We start from the raw sequence: 15,631 nt of genomic DNA on the forward strand, positions 1-15,631 counted from the left end.
TTATATTTTTAATAAATTAATTATTTTTTAAATAAAAGAATAAGAGATTAAATTTGGGATAACATGGTCAAATAACACTTTACTTTTTAAATTCACTTTTTAAAAATTTTAAATAGTTATCTTTTAAAAATTTACTTTTAGCTACTATTTAAATATACTTTAAGGATGTATTTTTTTATAAAATATTTTATCTAAATAATTTTTAATTTTTTAAAAATAAAATTTTACTTTATAAACATGAAAAGCCAAAAAAACCAAACGACCTCTAATCTTTTAGTTCTGCATTGACGATTCAAAGTCTTTTGGCTTTTTTTTTTTGGCTATAAATTTGCTTGTTGATATTTTCTCTTTTTTATTCTCTTTTTAATTTTAGAGGATCTATTTTTTTTTTTAATCTCATCTTTTTTGTTCTTTTTAAATATTTTGTTGTCACTTATGCTAACAAAACTTCCCAGTTCCCACCATGCCATTTTGCTTCCAGGGGTGCAATTTGAGCTTTGCTCGGTGCTTTCCGTGAGCCGCCGATATGCCGCCGTCTGGTGATGGGTTATCCGAAGCCGATGGCTGCTGCTCATGCTGTTCTAGTGAGTGTAATTGTTTACTCCACGATGGCGGTGGATCCAGCGATGTACAGTGTCCTAATTCTAGAAGATCCGGTCTTTCTCCGTCGTCCCCGAGCTCTTCGTCCTTGTTAAGTTTCGATTCGATTCCATTGAATGATCGGGAGAAGCTGAGGAGAATTATTCTTGCCTCGGCCAAGGGCTTCACGATAGGAGCTGGTCTCAAGGGAGGTCTTGCTCTGTTCTCCATCTTAGCTCGACTGCGACGAAGAAAGACACTAAACTCCCTGAGGTAAAATCTTATCGCTTTTGATATATACACCTGAATAATAGTTTCTATTATTCGACTAGCAGCTATGTTCACCTTTCTTTCATTTGAATACTTAATACCCAAAACTATGGATGTTTTGTTTCTCAATTTTTGGTATAGGAAGGATGCTGTGGTAACAAACAGAGAGGCAATTGTTTTGGCTTTAAAGGAAACATTGAGATACGGCTTTTTTCTTGGAACCTTTGCAGGAACATTTGCGTCCGTGGATGAGATTATAGTTGCTCTGGGAGGTCACCGTAGGCATGTTCTCTTCCTTCTGCATGATCAATTTTTGCTCAGTTATTGATATTTAAACTTTAAACTTAACAGGTTTGTTTTGAAATTGTGTATTTCTTATTCGTATTTCTCCCATTACTCTAGTTCAGGACAGCAAGGTGGAGGGCTCTATTGGCAGGGGCGATTGCTGGACCATCCATGCTTCTGACTGGCCTAGGGTCACAACATACAAGCTTGGCCATTTACATACTCATGCGTGCTGCTGTCTTGGCATCTCGATGTGGGATTAAGAGCGAACGGTTTGGGGGAATATGTAAACCTCTTACATGGAAGCATGGTGACATATTTCTGATGTGTCTCTCCTCTTCACAGATATTGTATGTTCTCGTACTGATTTTCGGAAAAGAATTGTTTAAACAGGGTCGTGCGTATTTACTGAATTAACTTTTTCGATTGTGTCTTGGTTCGATAAATCTTCCATTCTTTTTGAATTTGTGGCAATGCCTTGTAGTTTTTACGTAATGTATATATATTTTATTTCACTCCTCCCTCTTTTTTCTATGTACATTGATTGATGCATTTTCAGTTAACAGCAATGATTAATTTATTGTTTCAGGTCTTCTTACATACTAAACCAAGAGAGTTTGCCTTCTTCATACAAGTCCTTTCTCAATAAACATGGTGGAAAGGATGTTGTTATTCTACGAGGTGTAAAAGAGTTAGCAAGTGGCCTGCCTTTTACTAATTTGGAAGCAATAGAGAAACACTACAGGGCAATGGGTGCTGATGTGCACCTTGATCCACAAATGAAAATCCCCTGCTCGGTACAATTTTTTTTTTATTGACCTTATCCTCTTTCTTTCATTGTGTTTCAGTGTAGTACTATTTCTATTGAAATATATAAAGTAAAAGAACTATAGCTGTCATTCTATTACAGTTATCAATCTTGGAAGCTCAACACGTGTTTGTTTAAGACTTTCAATATGTAGTTGTAAATTAGTGTCACAATGTCAATATTTCTGCTTGTCCTGCAAATTAAGCTAATCCTTGGTATCATAACTTTGGCATCAACTCTTATTGGTGATTGGATTGATTTGAAATTTCACTATTGTGGTAATTGCTGATTCATACGTTTGATCTGAGAATACATTATTTACGATGCATTTAATAATGGTGTCTTTAAGTTCGTATACATTTTTGTCTTTCTTTTACTTTATTTTTTGCCCTTTTATGTTTAAAATTAACAATAAAATATGTCATATGGATTTTCTTTTGATACTTTTTTAGTACAGCTGAGACTCAGGAGTGACTTTTGTTGAACAACAACCATGTCATAACCCAAAATCTGAGTTGTGACTGGTGCATACGCTAAGCTAATTTAATTTCACTTAGCCTAGCAAGCCTTTAACTCATTACACCTCTCACACAAAAATATCTCCCAACAATAAAAATCAAATGAGAAAACAAGCTTTGTATGAAACAATGTCTGTTCCTCTGACATTACATCTTGACTGTAACACCATCATAGTAGTCACAATGTCACAATCTTGACAGTAACACCACCATAGCAGTCACAATGTCACAGAATCTCATAAGACTATCCAACTATTTGCAATCTACTCCATCCGTCTAAAGATAGCTAATCATAAAGCACCTTAACAGTTGCCTCATCTGAAAAAAATAAATCAAGAGAGGAGTGAGTCTACCACTAACTCAATGAGGGTATAAATAATAAAGTGCATGGAAGGGAAGCAAAGACGCACAAGAGTTTTTTAGCAATTGATTTTCAATGATAAAATAAATGCAAACCATAGTGTTCAAAATTTCAAATATTCACTTTTACAAATTCTTTATATACTAGAGAAAATAGTATATCAATGCTTTACTAATAAGTAAGACAATCATGTAACAACCACCAAACATTTGTTCCCAACATTTCCTACAATCAATAAACAATCACCATTCTTGGCCGGGAATAACTGTTCCACCTATAATATAGTATATGCATATCCTTTCTATGTACAATGGTGAGGAATAACCATCTTACCCTTATATTGTATAATATACCATATGATGTACAACTCATGGTGAGGAATAATCATCTCATCTATATAATATAGCTTATATATATATATATATATATCTCTCCCGTATGTAATTGTGAGGAATAGTCATCTCACCGAATAAGATATACATGTAAATAAAGACTTGTGAGGAAAAGAAGTTAAATAGAAAGACAAACGGAAAATAATTGGAATAATATTTTTAAAGAAAACAAATCAAACATTGTTTAAAAAAAAAAGAAATTAGATTTAAATTTTTTAAAATAAAAAAAAAAAGATATGATGATGTTGCAATAATAATAAACCAATACTCATAATTGTCTTCACCCTTTGATCATACAATCACTACATCAACCTTAAATTCACATAATCGTAATTTATAAGTCATCAAGATGAATAAGACCAAAATTAATAATTTAAACTAATTTTTTGACTCTAATTGTTCGTCCAATCTAAAAATGTAGAGAAAGAAAAATAAAATTTGCATTTGCTTCCCAAACAAGCCAGATTGAAAGTTAAAAACAAAGAAAATGAATAGTTGAGGCTTAAAGAGATAGCAAAGGTGAAAATAAATGGTGCTACCTTGCTATTCATACACTCATGTGACAATATAATGGTAAGGGTCTTGTTTTGTTATTGCCTATGATTTAGCTCCAATTGCAAGCCTCAAATGTATCACCTATAATTGTTTTCGGATGAAGATATTGTCATAACTTCGCAACTAAAATATCTATAATTAATTGATTACACCTTATATCAAGATCCTAATACTCAATACGAATCCCATCATCACTAGTCTAAAGTCTAGTGTTTCCACCTAGAATCTTAATTTAATTGAGTTTGAGAATTACCTTATAGAGCAGGGAAATAGATACTGATAAATGAGCCAAAATCTAAATGCAAGAATCTAGAATTCTGACTCTGGCTGGCAAAGATTCACTAGTAGCAATCTGGAAATATTCCAGATCCATGTTGGTGGTGTGGCAAAGATAGAAAGTTGAGTCTAGTAGGCATTATTTTAACATAGAGAGTTACACAATAGTGGAGGAGAATGGGTGAAGTAATTGAAAGAAAGAATAATACATGATTATACTTGGGTTAGGCGTTAAAGACAACATTAAAGCCAAAAAGAAAAAGAATTGAAGAAGAAACAGGGTTCTGCCGCATGAGCGGCATAAAAGCCATAGGGAATTTTAGGTTTTTGTACACATTCTGGCTTATATATATATATATATATACAGACTCACATGTAAATGTAAATAATTTATTGGGGCAAAATATTCTAAATCAAATTTTAATCTAATTAAGATATATCAATATCTTATTTATTTAAAATATTTTAATAATTTATTTATCTGGATAACTCTAAATAATTTATAAGATTATCTATTTTTTGTTATTTCTTTCTAATCTTTATTATAATTTAATTTATCTATTTTCTCTCTCTCATTATTTGATGGTTTACCACAAACCTTATAGTCAACATTTTTGGATTTATACATTGTGTAACTGCTTATATCATGGTGAAAAACAGGTGATTTTTATCAAAAGTTGACATTTTCAAATATTTTGCAGATTGTTCACGGGAATCAGTCGTGTGCTGAGCATGTTTTTTCTTTTCTCATCCAAGCCTACAAAAGAGCATTACCCGTTTACCTGCCAGTTTATCTGATCCCTGCTCTATTAGTTCACAGACAAGGACTTTTGAAAAGGTGATACAATTAGTATACTTAATGATCAATCTAACATTGATGCTTCCTTTTGTGAAGATCATATGAACTGTACTGGGCGGTACCTTCTCTAAAAACTGAGTATATTGTCAATGGCATGCTGGCTCCTGTTTATAATGAAAAGGCTCAGATGTACAACAGGTCATGCCATCTGATATTTCTCCAAGCACTCTCAAAATTACTAGTTTGAATATATTTTTAATTCATTATATGCATTAACCTGGACTATAAGCATGTTCAGTTCTTTGCCTTCCTGTCAATTACTTCGTTTACATTGAAAATAACAAACAGTAGAGTAAATTGATGATTTATTCCTGAACAATTACTTTCATCTCAAAATTAGTCCTTTAAAAATAAAGTATCTACATTTAATCTTCTAAAAGATTTTTTTTCTGCAATCAAAATGGCCTCTCTATCAGCCAAAACACACTGTCACTTGATAGATTTGCATGACAGCCCAAGTAGCATCATACTCCTTACCCAGACATGCTGATGGGAATTTCCCCACGATATCACTGTTTTAACAATCACGTAGTTTCATAAATTCACTTAACCAATGCCATTTAGGGGTGTAAGTACTATACAGGCAAGTCTAGATCATGGATTAATAATCACACGAGCTCCTGGTTAAGCCCCCCAAATAACTTTGTTAGGAGATTGTGAGTTTTGCTAAATAACAGAGATCATTTTATTTGTGAAAGATCTTTGGGGAACTAAACTAAGATGCTTCGTCTTTTGTGAAGCTAAGCTTGCCCCCTTTTCTTTTCTCATATATCAATCAATCTTTGATATTGTCTCCTATAGCCTTTTGTATTGCACTTTTGTTTTATATTACTTCCGCATCTAACAATTTGTCTACTCTTTGTTAATTAATCAATGGGCTTTGGTCAACTATTGCTTAATTTCGACATTTAATATACAGGCCCAACACAATATTAGCCAAAGGTCTGTTTGGCACTACAAGATCAAGCTTGTTTCTGTCTGTGTATTGCTCTACTGCCTGGTTAGCATCTAAGTTTCTATCATCCTGTCTCCTATTATGTTATTAATAATTAGTTCATTGTTTTTAAATTGTGTTTTCTTGTCTTCTAGAATTTTACGGTTCTAAAACAGTATGTTTCTGATATGGCAAATGTGGGTCAATTTGCTAAAACATTTTAAATTTTTGCAAGTTCGCATGAAATGTATTAATTAATAGAACAAATAATGGAAGTAGTGTGCTACTCTTTTAACATCTTTGGGACACACGAGGGTGAAACAGATATCCATGTATAGTTAGTATTTCTATATACCTTTTGCTTTAGATTTGATTCAAAAGATGTCATATTGATTGCTAGAGCTCGGTTTCATGCATGTGTAGAATGCAACGAAATCAGCACATTAAGGAAATTACATCAGATGGTTCCATGTGCTTGCTTTTCGATAGATCTGTCTCCCCCTCCCTCTTATGTTATTCTTCGTCCTTCTTGTCGCTGCTGTCTGGCATGGATTTTATTTGCAATTCTGACATATATGAGAGGGATGCCACTATTGTATATCAGGATGTGGACGTGCTTGCTCTTTAGGATATTTAAAAGATGCAACATCCCAATGGTGGTCATGGGAACGGTATTCAACTTGAAATCTGTTCCTTTTGTCCTTTTTTAAACTTGAAAGAATCTGAACTTTAAGAATTACATTTTTTTAGAAGAATAATACCATCCCAAATAGATGATATAGTTGAAGTTGCGGTTGCATCCTTGTGCAGTTCCCAGCCGGGCTGGCATTAGCCATTGAGAAGAAAAGCAGGCGAATAGAGATAGCATTGTACTGCCTAGCACGGGCTATCGAGAGCTTCTTCACATGCATGGCTGATGCCGGATACGTGCCGCGTTCAAGAAAGATCAAGAGAGCTGACGTGGTGGTGTTCAGCTTGTCAACAGCCATCATAATGCATTGCTATGCACAAGAAAGGGAAGTGTTTAGGTCCAAATATTTAAACGTCCTTGATTGGGTGTTTGGTGTGCCTCCTCCTCCAGGGGAAAGTCCCCGCTGCACGGACTACAGAAAAGCCAGCGTTGGCCCATTGGGGTAACTTTTTCCCGCAGTCTGATCCTGAATTTGAAAGCAACCTGAAAAGCCAACAGTAACACAATTGACGTTACCATTGAATTCTTTCTTTGGGGGCTGGGCGGAAAAGATACTTGAATGTAGCGCGGTGGTGTCGCTGTAGGATTTAGTTATTTAACACACAGCCCTTAAGAAAATAGTGTGATTGTTCTCGTGGAGGACCGCTTCATTCCACCTCAGTTATTCGAGTCTTAGTGGTGCAACGGCGAGGATATATTCTGATTCTCTGGATGCAATGGACCTGATCTATAGTGGTGCAAGTCAGCCTATCCGTTTATTGAGGACATACTAGAAGTGAGAGACCTTTTCTTTGTTCACCCTGATTATAGGTTAATATGCTCCACGTGAAGAGTTGACATGTGCAGACCAATTGGCCAAACTTCAGAAAATTCCGCCAACGAGATGGCTTTCCTTCATGACATCTCTCCTGGCTTAGGCTAGCCTTACTGAAGGGGGGGGGGGGGGGGAAGGAAAAAAGGAAATTCAAAGCGTCTTGTCGCTGACACTAATTCTATTTGATTGGTGTTACCTTTGCTAGTGTTAGACTAAATTATTTGCTTGTTGATTGAAGAAATACAACATGACAATCAATAAAAATGTATATGATATATCATTTTTTTATCTTTTAATTTAATTAAGCAAAAATAAGGGAAGGGTGAGATTGAAAAAAAATGGCCCCAACAGGTTAATTTTCATCACCAGAACCAGAACATTCAGCTCGCATGCCTATTATCACATACATGTGCTGCGGAATTGGAAAGCAAGATATATATATATATATTTTTTGTGAATACAAAGGCCACAGTAAACTCGTGTGAAAAATTAATGTCTTATTATATCTATAATTATGAGGCTATTACATTTAAGAGCTGGGTTGTCAAAGATATAAATATTAAAATTATGATAAGGCATTAAGATAAGCGCAGAGGCAAGATAAAATTGAGTCTATGCACTCTCCCTCTGGCATTGAAATCGGTTGAAGGGGAAAAGGAGGAAGGAAACGCTATTTACTCATGTACTAGTTTACTGATCATTGGTAATAATAAGATAAGATAAAATTTAAAGGGAACAAGAAAGGAATCAATCCCCGTTTATTCTTCTATATTTTCTACTGTGTGTGAACGTAAAGCATTTCCCCGCAGCTGCAGAAAAAAATAATATAATTTGTTTCGAATTGAACACAAAACTGATTACTTGGATACATATTCCCACCATTTGTGCAGAGCGTATCCATAAATGGCACCGTAAGCAATCAACCTGAGGGGAGAACTGGCAAACCTGCAGAGAGAGAAGGAGCTAGAAGTAACATCTTGGAAAGGAATAAGCGAGTCCTAGAGAGACGGGGAAATAAAAGGAAAAGGTACCTGGTGAAAGCAGATCCATGAGAAAGAAGAGAAGCCCTCTCGTCAGCAGTAACAGGATAAGGCCAGCGAGAGTAATCACGATCGAAGTAATCCCAGTCAGGCAAGAGAAGGGCGCCGATCCCGAGGGCTCCGAGAACATAAGTGGCGACCATCTTCTTCGGAGAATGAGTGAATAAGCCAACCATGAGTATAACCGCCGCAAGCCAAAGCAGAGAGGTTCTAAGAGCGGCGTCGTTTGCCATGATTAACAGGCAGAGCAAAAGAGATGAATTGGAAGGAGGGAGCAAGAGGAAGGCTTAGCGTGAGGTGAGAGGTGAAGAAGGGGCCGTAGCCATTAGAGTACTGTATATTAGTTGGAGCATCTGCTATAAATGCAGTTTCAACGCTCCCACTAACTTCCTTCTTAGTGTGCGATTAATGTCGCTTGCTGCCGCCATCCACACTCTCTTTTGATTTATTAATTTCTTCTTCTCCACTCGCCTGCCCTAGTGCCATCTCCGGCTGAGCTGGTGCTCAAGTCATAACTGCCAGCGGCTTCTGTGGGCCCACGTCGGGTCGGGTCCATACCATCCCCGAAGACTTGATCCCTTGTCGGCCCTCAAAGAATCCGAATGCCTAGTCGCTTCTTTTTTTTTTAAAAAAAAAAAGAGCTCTGACGTTCGGATAAAACGACTACCCCTTGAATCGTGCGGAGGCCAGTTTTCCTGGGCTTTCGTTGTTACGGTAAACTATAAGTCCATACAATTTTAAAAATATCGATTATGATACTATTTCTAAAAAATTATAAACAATAACGTCTTCCGATTATTTTTTTTCAACTCCATGTTCTTCTCTATTGAATAAGATTAGTTACTGTCGTTAAGATGTTTAGAAATCAAATTGAACTGAATCGATTAAAGTAAATAACGATAATAGTGTATTCTTTATTGGAAATAAATTAATAATTATTATTTTCTGTTATGTATTTGTTAAGTTGTTGGATCACTAGTGTACAGTATAATTGCCTCCGTGCGTATCGCACTATTTGCATCTACTTGTATATATTCAGATCCCCTGTACATTTTCAACTCAATCAATACAATATACACTTTCTTCACTTTATTGTTATTATATTTTTGATCTTCTCTGTTTTCTTGTACGGTACTAGAGCCTTCATGGCTGAACCATGGCTTCTGATTCTTCCTCTCAATCTGCCAATTCTTCCAAGCTGGTTGTGCCGGTAAGCTCGTTGCCTTCAATCACACAATTTTCTCCAAATTAGATGAAAAGAATTACCTCATGTGGTGCCAGCAGATCAAATCTGCTGTTCGTGGTCACGAATTGTTTCCATTTCTCGAAGTTGGTCGTGCGCTGCCTCAATTCAAGTCTGAGGCCGATATGGATGCTGGAAAAGTTTCTTCTAAATATCTTGACTAGTATAAACAAGATCAGTTGCTTTTCTCTTAGCTTCAATCAGCCATTTCTGAGTCTATGCTTCCTCGCCTTGTTGGTTGTACCACATTGCACGCTGCGTGGAAATGAATTTCTGATTTCTTCACTGCTCACCCTCGAGCAAAAATTTCTCTGTACAGGAAGGAGCTTCGAAATACTAAGAAAGATGATAGATCTATTTCTGTATTTGTATTGCACGTCAAAGCCCTAGTGGACGCCTTGATTTCTATTAACTATTGTGTAAGATCATCATGGATGGTCTCCCCGATTCCTATGAGTCAGTTGTTTCTTCTGTGAATTCTCAGAGAGATCCGTTCTCTCTAAGTGAGATTGTTTAAAGGCTGCTCTTGCTTATATGTCTAAGCCTATGGCTAACATTGCACAATCATCTACTCAGAATGATTCATCTCATCCACCACAACAACATTATCGTCCTTCGTTCAATGCTTCTCATGGTGGAGGCGGCGGCAATTTTGGTCGCTCCGGCCGTGGCAGAGGTCGTGGAAGAGGCTATGGTTTTTGTAATTAGAATTGATCTGGCCATGTGTATTAGTTATGTACCAAACCAGGTCACACTGCTATGTTCTGCTTTCACAGGTTTGATCAGACCTATTATACTCCCTCTACTCGTCCCCAAGCTCATCTTCATACTGCACCACTTTTCCATATTCTGTTCCTACTCCTCCACCACCATCTTACCATTTTGATCCTTTTGCTTACTACTCTTTTGACGCATTTGCTGATCCTTGTGCTTCCAATGTTTGGATTGCTGACTCTAGAGCAACGCATCATGCTACACCTAATGTATCCCATCTAACACGAGCCTCTACCTACTCTGGTTCGAGACAGTTCCATGTTGGTGATGGCTTAAGTTTGCCTATTCTTCATCAAGGTCATATTAGTTTTTCTACTTTACAGCCTCATCGTTCAGTATCTCTTAATTTTCTTCATGTTTCTTCTATTGCTAACAATTTATTAGGTGCCCCTAAACTTACTCTGGATAACAATGTGTTTTTTGAATTTCATCCTTTCTGGTGTTGTAACAAATCTGAACAAGCACCAAATTAGGTCCTACGACAAGGTAATCGTAGAGCAGATGGCTTGTACGCCTTCTTCCCTTCTGTTTCTTCTAGTCAGCCTACTGATAAGTCGTCTCATACTACTAGTTTGTTTTCTAATACATTACCTTCTGCACTTCATGGATCACGAACACCTCCCTCTCTTGATTTATGACATCAGCGATTGGTTCATTTTCCTTACTCGCAGATTCACAGACTTTTAAAGAGTTGTAATGTTCCTTTTTTTTTCCCCATAAAAGTACTAATGAACTTTGTTCTGCTTGTTGCTTGGGAAAAGCTCATAAACTGTACTCCCCTCCCTCTGTTTCTACTTATTCTCAACCTCTTGAATTGGTTCCTATTGATCTCTGGGGTCCTGCTTCTTGCTTGTCCACTAATGGTCATTAATATTACATTTCATTTGTAGATCATTATTCTCATTTTTGCGAGATATATCCTCTTACCAGGAAATCAGATGCTTTTTCTGTCTTTATTCAATATAAAACTCTTGTTGAAAATCAACTTCAAACAAAAACCAAAGCTATACAAACTGATGGTGGGGTGAGTTTCACTGTTTTGATCCTTATCTCGTTACAAATTGTATTTTTCATTGTTACTCTTGTCCTTATGCTCATTATCATATAGGTACTATTGAACGACAACATCGTTACATTGTTGACATTGGTTTATCTTTACTTGCTCAATCTAGTTTACCTTTAAAATTTTGGGAAGATGTTTTTTTTTAACTGTTGTCTATGTCACAAGTCTCCTTCCATCCTTTGCTATTAACTCTGCTACACCTTTTACCAAGTTGTTTCACAAATCTCCTAACTATCCTAATCTTCAATTCTTTGGTTGTGCTTGTCATCCTTTGTTGCGCCTATGTGTTGAGACAAATGAAGATCAGGTCCAACGTAGAAAGACTGAAAACAATAAACCCAGGCCTAATATTAAACAATACAAGCCCAACTTTGTCTAGACTGATTCTTTATCTGTATATATGTTAATCTTCCTATATACGTGTACAGATCCTATCTATTCTAGGGTTTAATGCCTCAACTATTTATTGTAACACCTGTCATTGATTAATAACAAGAAGCCAATATTCAGCTTTCCAAATACTTAACTTGGTATTAGAGCGATTCAGTTGGCAGCTATGGTGTCCGCAGATGAACAATCTCCTTCCACTGGTTCTGCTAACAAGCAACCATCGGGTTTGCATTCTTCACTTCTTAACACCGCAAATCTAGCAAAGAACCCTGTTGCTCTTACATCCTTGAACCAAATTTGTTCTGTCAAGTTGGACAGGACTAACTACATGATTTAGCAGACTCATGTTCTCCCTATTATAAGGGGATATAAGCTCGATGGCTTTCTCACTAGTATAAAGCCCTGTCCACCACAATTTCTTGTTGAGAATGGTGAGACATGTCTCAATCTAGTCTTTGAAGACTGGGTTGCAATTGATTCATTGCTTTTCGGCTGGCTTCTTAACACGATGACGTTAGAAGTGTCGTCACAGATGACTCAAGTATCCTCATCTACTGGTTTGTGGAATGTTGCTAAGCAGCTTGCTGGGTCAAAAACTAAGGCTCGAGTATTGTTGATTTGGGCTGAACTTCAACATACTAGGAAGGGTACGTCTCGTATGGAGGAATACTTAAACAAAATGAAGAGTTTGTCTGAATAGCTCGCTATTGCAGGCTATCCCATTCCTCTTCTAGATCTCATTCTTTAAACATTTGCTGGTCTTGATGGTGAATATAATGTAATTGTTGTCCAGCTGTCTAAGGACTTGGATGATATCACTTGGATTGATTTTCAATCTACTCTTCTAACATTTGAGAGTCGTCTGGATTAGTTGACTCAGTTTTCTCAACTTAATATTTCAACTAATTTTGCCAACTATGCTCACTTTAAGAATTTCTCTTTTGGACGTGGTCATTGGCGTGGAGGCCGTAGAGGCTGTAGTTAGCATGGAAGAGGTGGATTCAATAACAATTACAGAAGTAATGGAGAAAATAATGATAAACCTCAATGCCAATTCTATGAGAAATGGGGCCATACTGTTAAGACTTGTTTTTATCGATATGATAAGTCCTTTATGGGTTCTGGTGGCAGTAAACGTGGTAACAGCTCCACTAATCCTAACTCTGAATTTAATGCTTATTGGGCTACTCCTGAGACTATCACTGATGATGCTTGGCTTTTGAATAGTGGTCTTACAAGTCATGTGACTAATGATCTTAGTTGCATTGATAATCTAGCCGTTACTACTGGTAAGGTCCGCATTATTGTTGGTAATGGACAGAAAATGGGAATAGAATGAACTGGATCCTCTACTTTACAAAATCAACCCAATGCCTCAATTAAATTGTGTAACATTTTATATACTCCTAAAACTAATAAAAATTTATTGAGTGTTTACAAAATGGCTGCTGATAATGATGTTGATATCATTTTTAATAAATTTGGTGTGTTTGTGAAGGAACAAGCGACTGAGAAAGTACGACTGCAAGGGGAGAAGCCAATTAAGGGAATGTTTCCTGTGCTTAGTAACAAAGTAGACAACAAGGAGGACCATTTCTTGCTGAATGCAGATGAAGAAGCAATTACAGCAACAGATAATAGTTCTAGTACTGGTAGAAAATTATGGCATTGTAGGCTTGGTCATCCAAATGAGAGAGTATTAAGTAGAATTATTCATGATTGTAATTTGAAGGTTGATTTTAAGGATGCTCATCATCCTTTGTTTTGTGAACCTTGCAAATTTAGAAAATTACATGCTTTGCCTTTTAAGTTGTCTCTCTCTCGCGCCACTAAACCACTAGAACTTATTCATACTGATTTGTGGGGTCTTTCACCTTTTCTTTCTATGAATAGTTTTCGCTATTATATTCTGTTTTTGGATGATTTCAATCGATTCTCTTAGATATTCCCACTAAAGACTAAAGATAAGGCCTTACAAATGTTTATTTAGTTCAAATAATATGCTGAAAAACAATTTAAACTTCCTATCAAGACTGTATAGAGCGATTGGGGTGGTGAATATAGAAGTTTTTCCAAGTTTTTACAAGAATTTGGAATAGTTTTCAGACATTCTTGTCCTTACACTTCTCCTCAAAATGGGAAAGCTGAATGTAACACACCAAATTTTTTTTTTAAAATAATTTAACTCAATCATAGTTGGGTTACAACCACCCAACACATTTTTATATCAATAATTTTAATATAAAATATTTTATAATTGGCTTCAACTCACACACTATAACATTTCAGATAAATTTTTACCTCCCACATGCCATTAGGCTAAATCACATTTGTCCATCCTTATACTCCCAACAAGTAAACTAAATCACATTTGTCCATCCTTATACTCCAAACAAATAAAATAAGCAATTTAGTCAATTTTCAACACAAGCCAGTTATTTGGCCTTATAATCATGTCATTTTAACCAATCCAAAGTAAACCAAATATTAAAATTATAGTCATCCAAATTGTACCAAAAATAGAAATAGTTTGAAAGGCATGATTACATTTATATATTCATATAATTAACAATAAACAAAAAGCCATAATATTGGCAATATAACACATTATAAATCATAAATTAAATACCCAAAAGAGATAGTGGATCTATACCACTAAGCCTATGGGACTCCTCCACGTGTCAGTCGTGGCTCTTCTCCTGAAAATAGTTAACCACATAATGAGACTCAAAAGTCTCAGTAACCAAAGCCAATTTATGATAGTGTATACAAACAGTTAAGTGTGTGTTTACTAAGTGAGAATTAAAAATAATATAATTCTAACAAATATAAGAAATATTACAATACCCACAAACAACCATCCTTATATCCCTCCATTAACCTCGAGCCGTGACCCTCACTCGGTGCTAAATTATCCGGCCAAAGGTAGATTAGTCCGAGCCCTTACAAGCCACCTATTGAGCTCCAATAGGGGCGTACCACGTGGCACATAAATACAACAATAATAGCAAGTTTCCCAACACCTCTCACAATAATTAAACAAATTCATAATAATATTGCACAATTATACAATATTACAAAATTCATAATTTTCTCAATAATCACTCAATTAACATGAAGTAACACTAATCACAAATTAAAAGCATGGTTACCTTGTGGCTTTTTTAATAAATTATTCCTTAAAATTTCTCTCTCACCACAATCTTCACCAGTAATACAATTTACAAATAACATATTATTTATAAATATTAGTTTCAATTTTTGAAACTAATAAAATAATTCTAATAATAAATTAAAAATATAATATAATTCCTAATCTCAATCTTAATACAAATCTATAGTTAATACTATTAAGTAAAATTTTTAACTCCTCTTTTAATTATCAATAAACATTAATAATCTAAAAATCAACTTCTAAACTAATTTCTATTATCAAAATTTTTTTTTATTTCATAAATTCGTACCTAAAATACTCAAAAATTAAAAATTGAGTCTCTAGCTTAGAATCATAATCCTATAACCATAATAATTTATTTCTCATCCCAAATAATCATTTAAACCTCAATAAATCAACATATATTTTCAATCTAGTTTAGAATTTGATCCATAAGCCACAAATTCAAAATCATCAACAAATTTATACTTAGAACATTTATTATACTACTGACAATCTCAAAAACCATATTTATTTAACATAAATTCATCCCTCTTCCAGATCTTAAATTTTCTACCACTACAAACTCAGAAATCAAAGAAGAAGGATGATTAAGAAAATTTTT

At 35.4% G+C, this 15,631-nt stretch overlaps 2 protein-coding genes across 5 annotated transcripts; one reads left to right on the forward strand and one right to left on the reverse strand.

Annotated features, from left to right (window-relative positions):
- The first annotated feature begins 432 nt into the window (after positions 1–432).
- Positions 433–7,622, forward strand: LOC129301647 (uncharacterized). 4 transcript variants are annotated; one of them, XM_054940223.1, is made up of 8 exons: positions 433–852; positions 991–1,131; positions 1,257–1,484; positions 1,724–1,931; positions 4,746–4,882; positions 5,823–5,903; positions 6,442–6,508; positions 6,648–7,622. In XM_054940223.1, the coding sequence occupies exons 1-8, from the start codon at positions 527–529 to the stop codon at positions 6,972–6,974; spliced, it is 1,515 nt and encodes a 504-aa protein (XP_054796198.1). In that variant the 5' UTR covers positions 433–526; the 3' UTR covers positions 6,975–7,622. The 4 variants fall into 4 exon arrangements, with proteins under 4 accessions (XP_054796198.1, XP_054796201.1, XP_054796199.1 ...); XM_054940226.1 differs by having other exon boundaries at positions 742–852; positions 1,080–1,131; positions 1,252–1,484; XM_054940224.1 differs by having other exon boundaries at positions 742–852; positions 1,080–1,131.
- Positions 7,623–7,948: 326 nt separating this feature from the next.
- On the reverse strand, positions 7,949–8,850 carry LOC129301648 (signal peptidase complex-like protein DTM1). The gene is made up of 2 exons (XM_054940227.1): positions 8,374–8,850; positions 7,949–8,287 (listed from the first exon to the last, which is right to left on the reverse strand). The coding sequence occupies exons 1-2, from the start codon at positions 8,613–8,615 to the stop codon at positions 8,200–8,202; spliced, it is 330 nt and encodes a 109-aa protein (XP_054796202.1). The 5' UTR covers positions 8,616–8,850; the 3' UTR covers positions 7,949–8,199.
- Positions 8,851–15,631: the final 6,781 nt, after the last annotated feature.

The sequence above is a fragment of the Prosopis cineraria genome, unplaced genomic scaffold, assembly GCF_029017545.1.
Source record: "Prosopis cineraria cultivar Desert tree isolate PC_DT_omini unplaced genomic scaffold, ASM2901754v1 PC2, whole genome shotgun sequence".
In the NCBI taxonomy this organism is placed as follows: Eukaryota; Viridiplantae; Streptophyta; class Magnoliopsida; order Fabales; family Fabaceae; genus Prosopis; species Prosopis cineraria.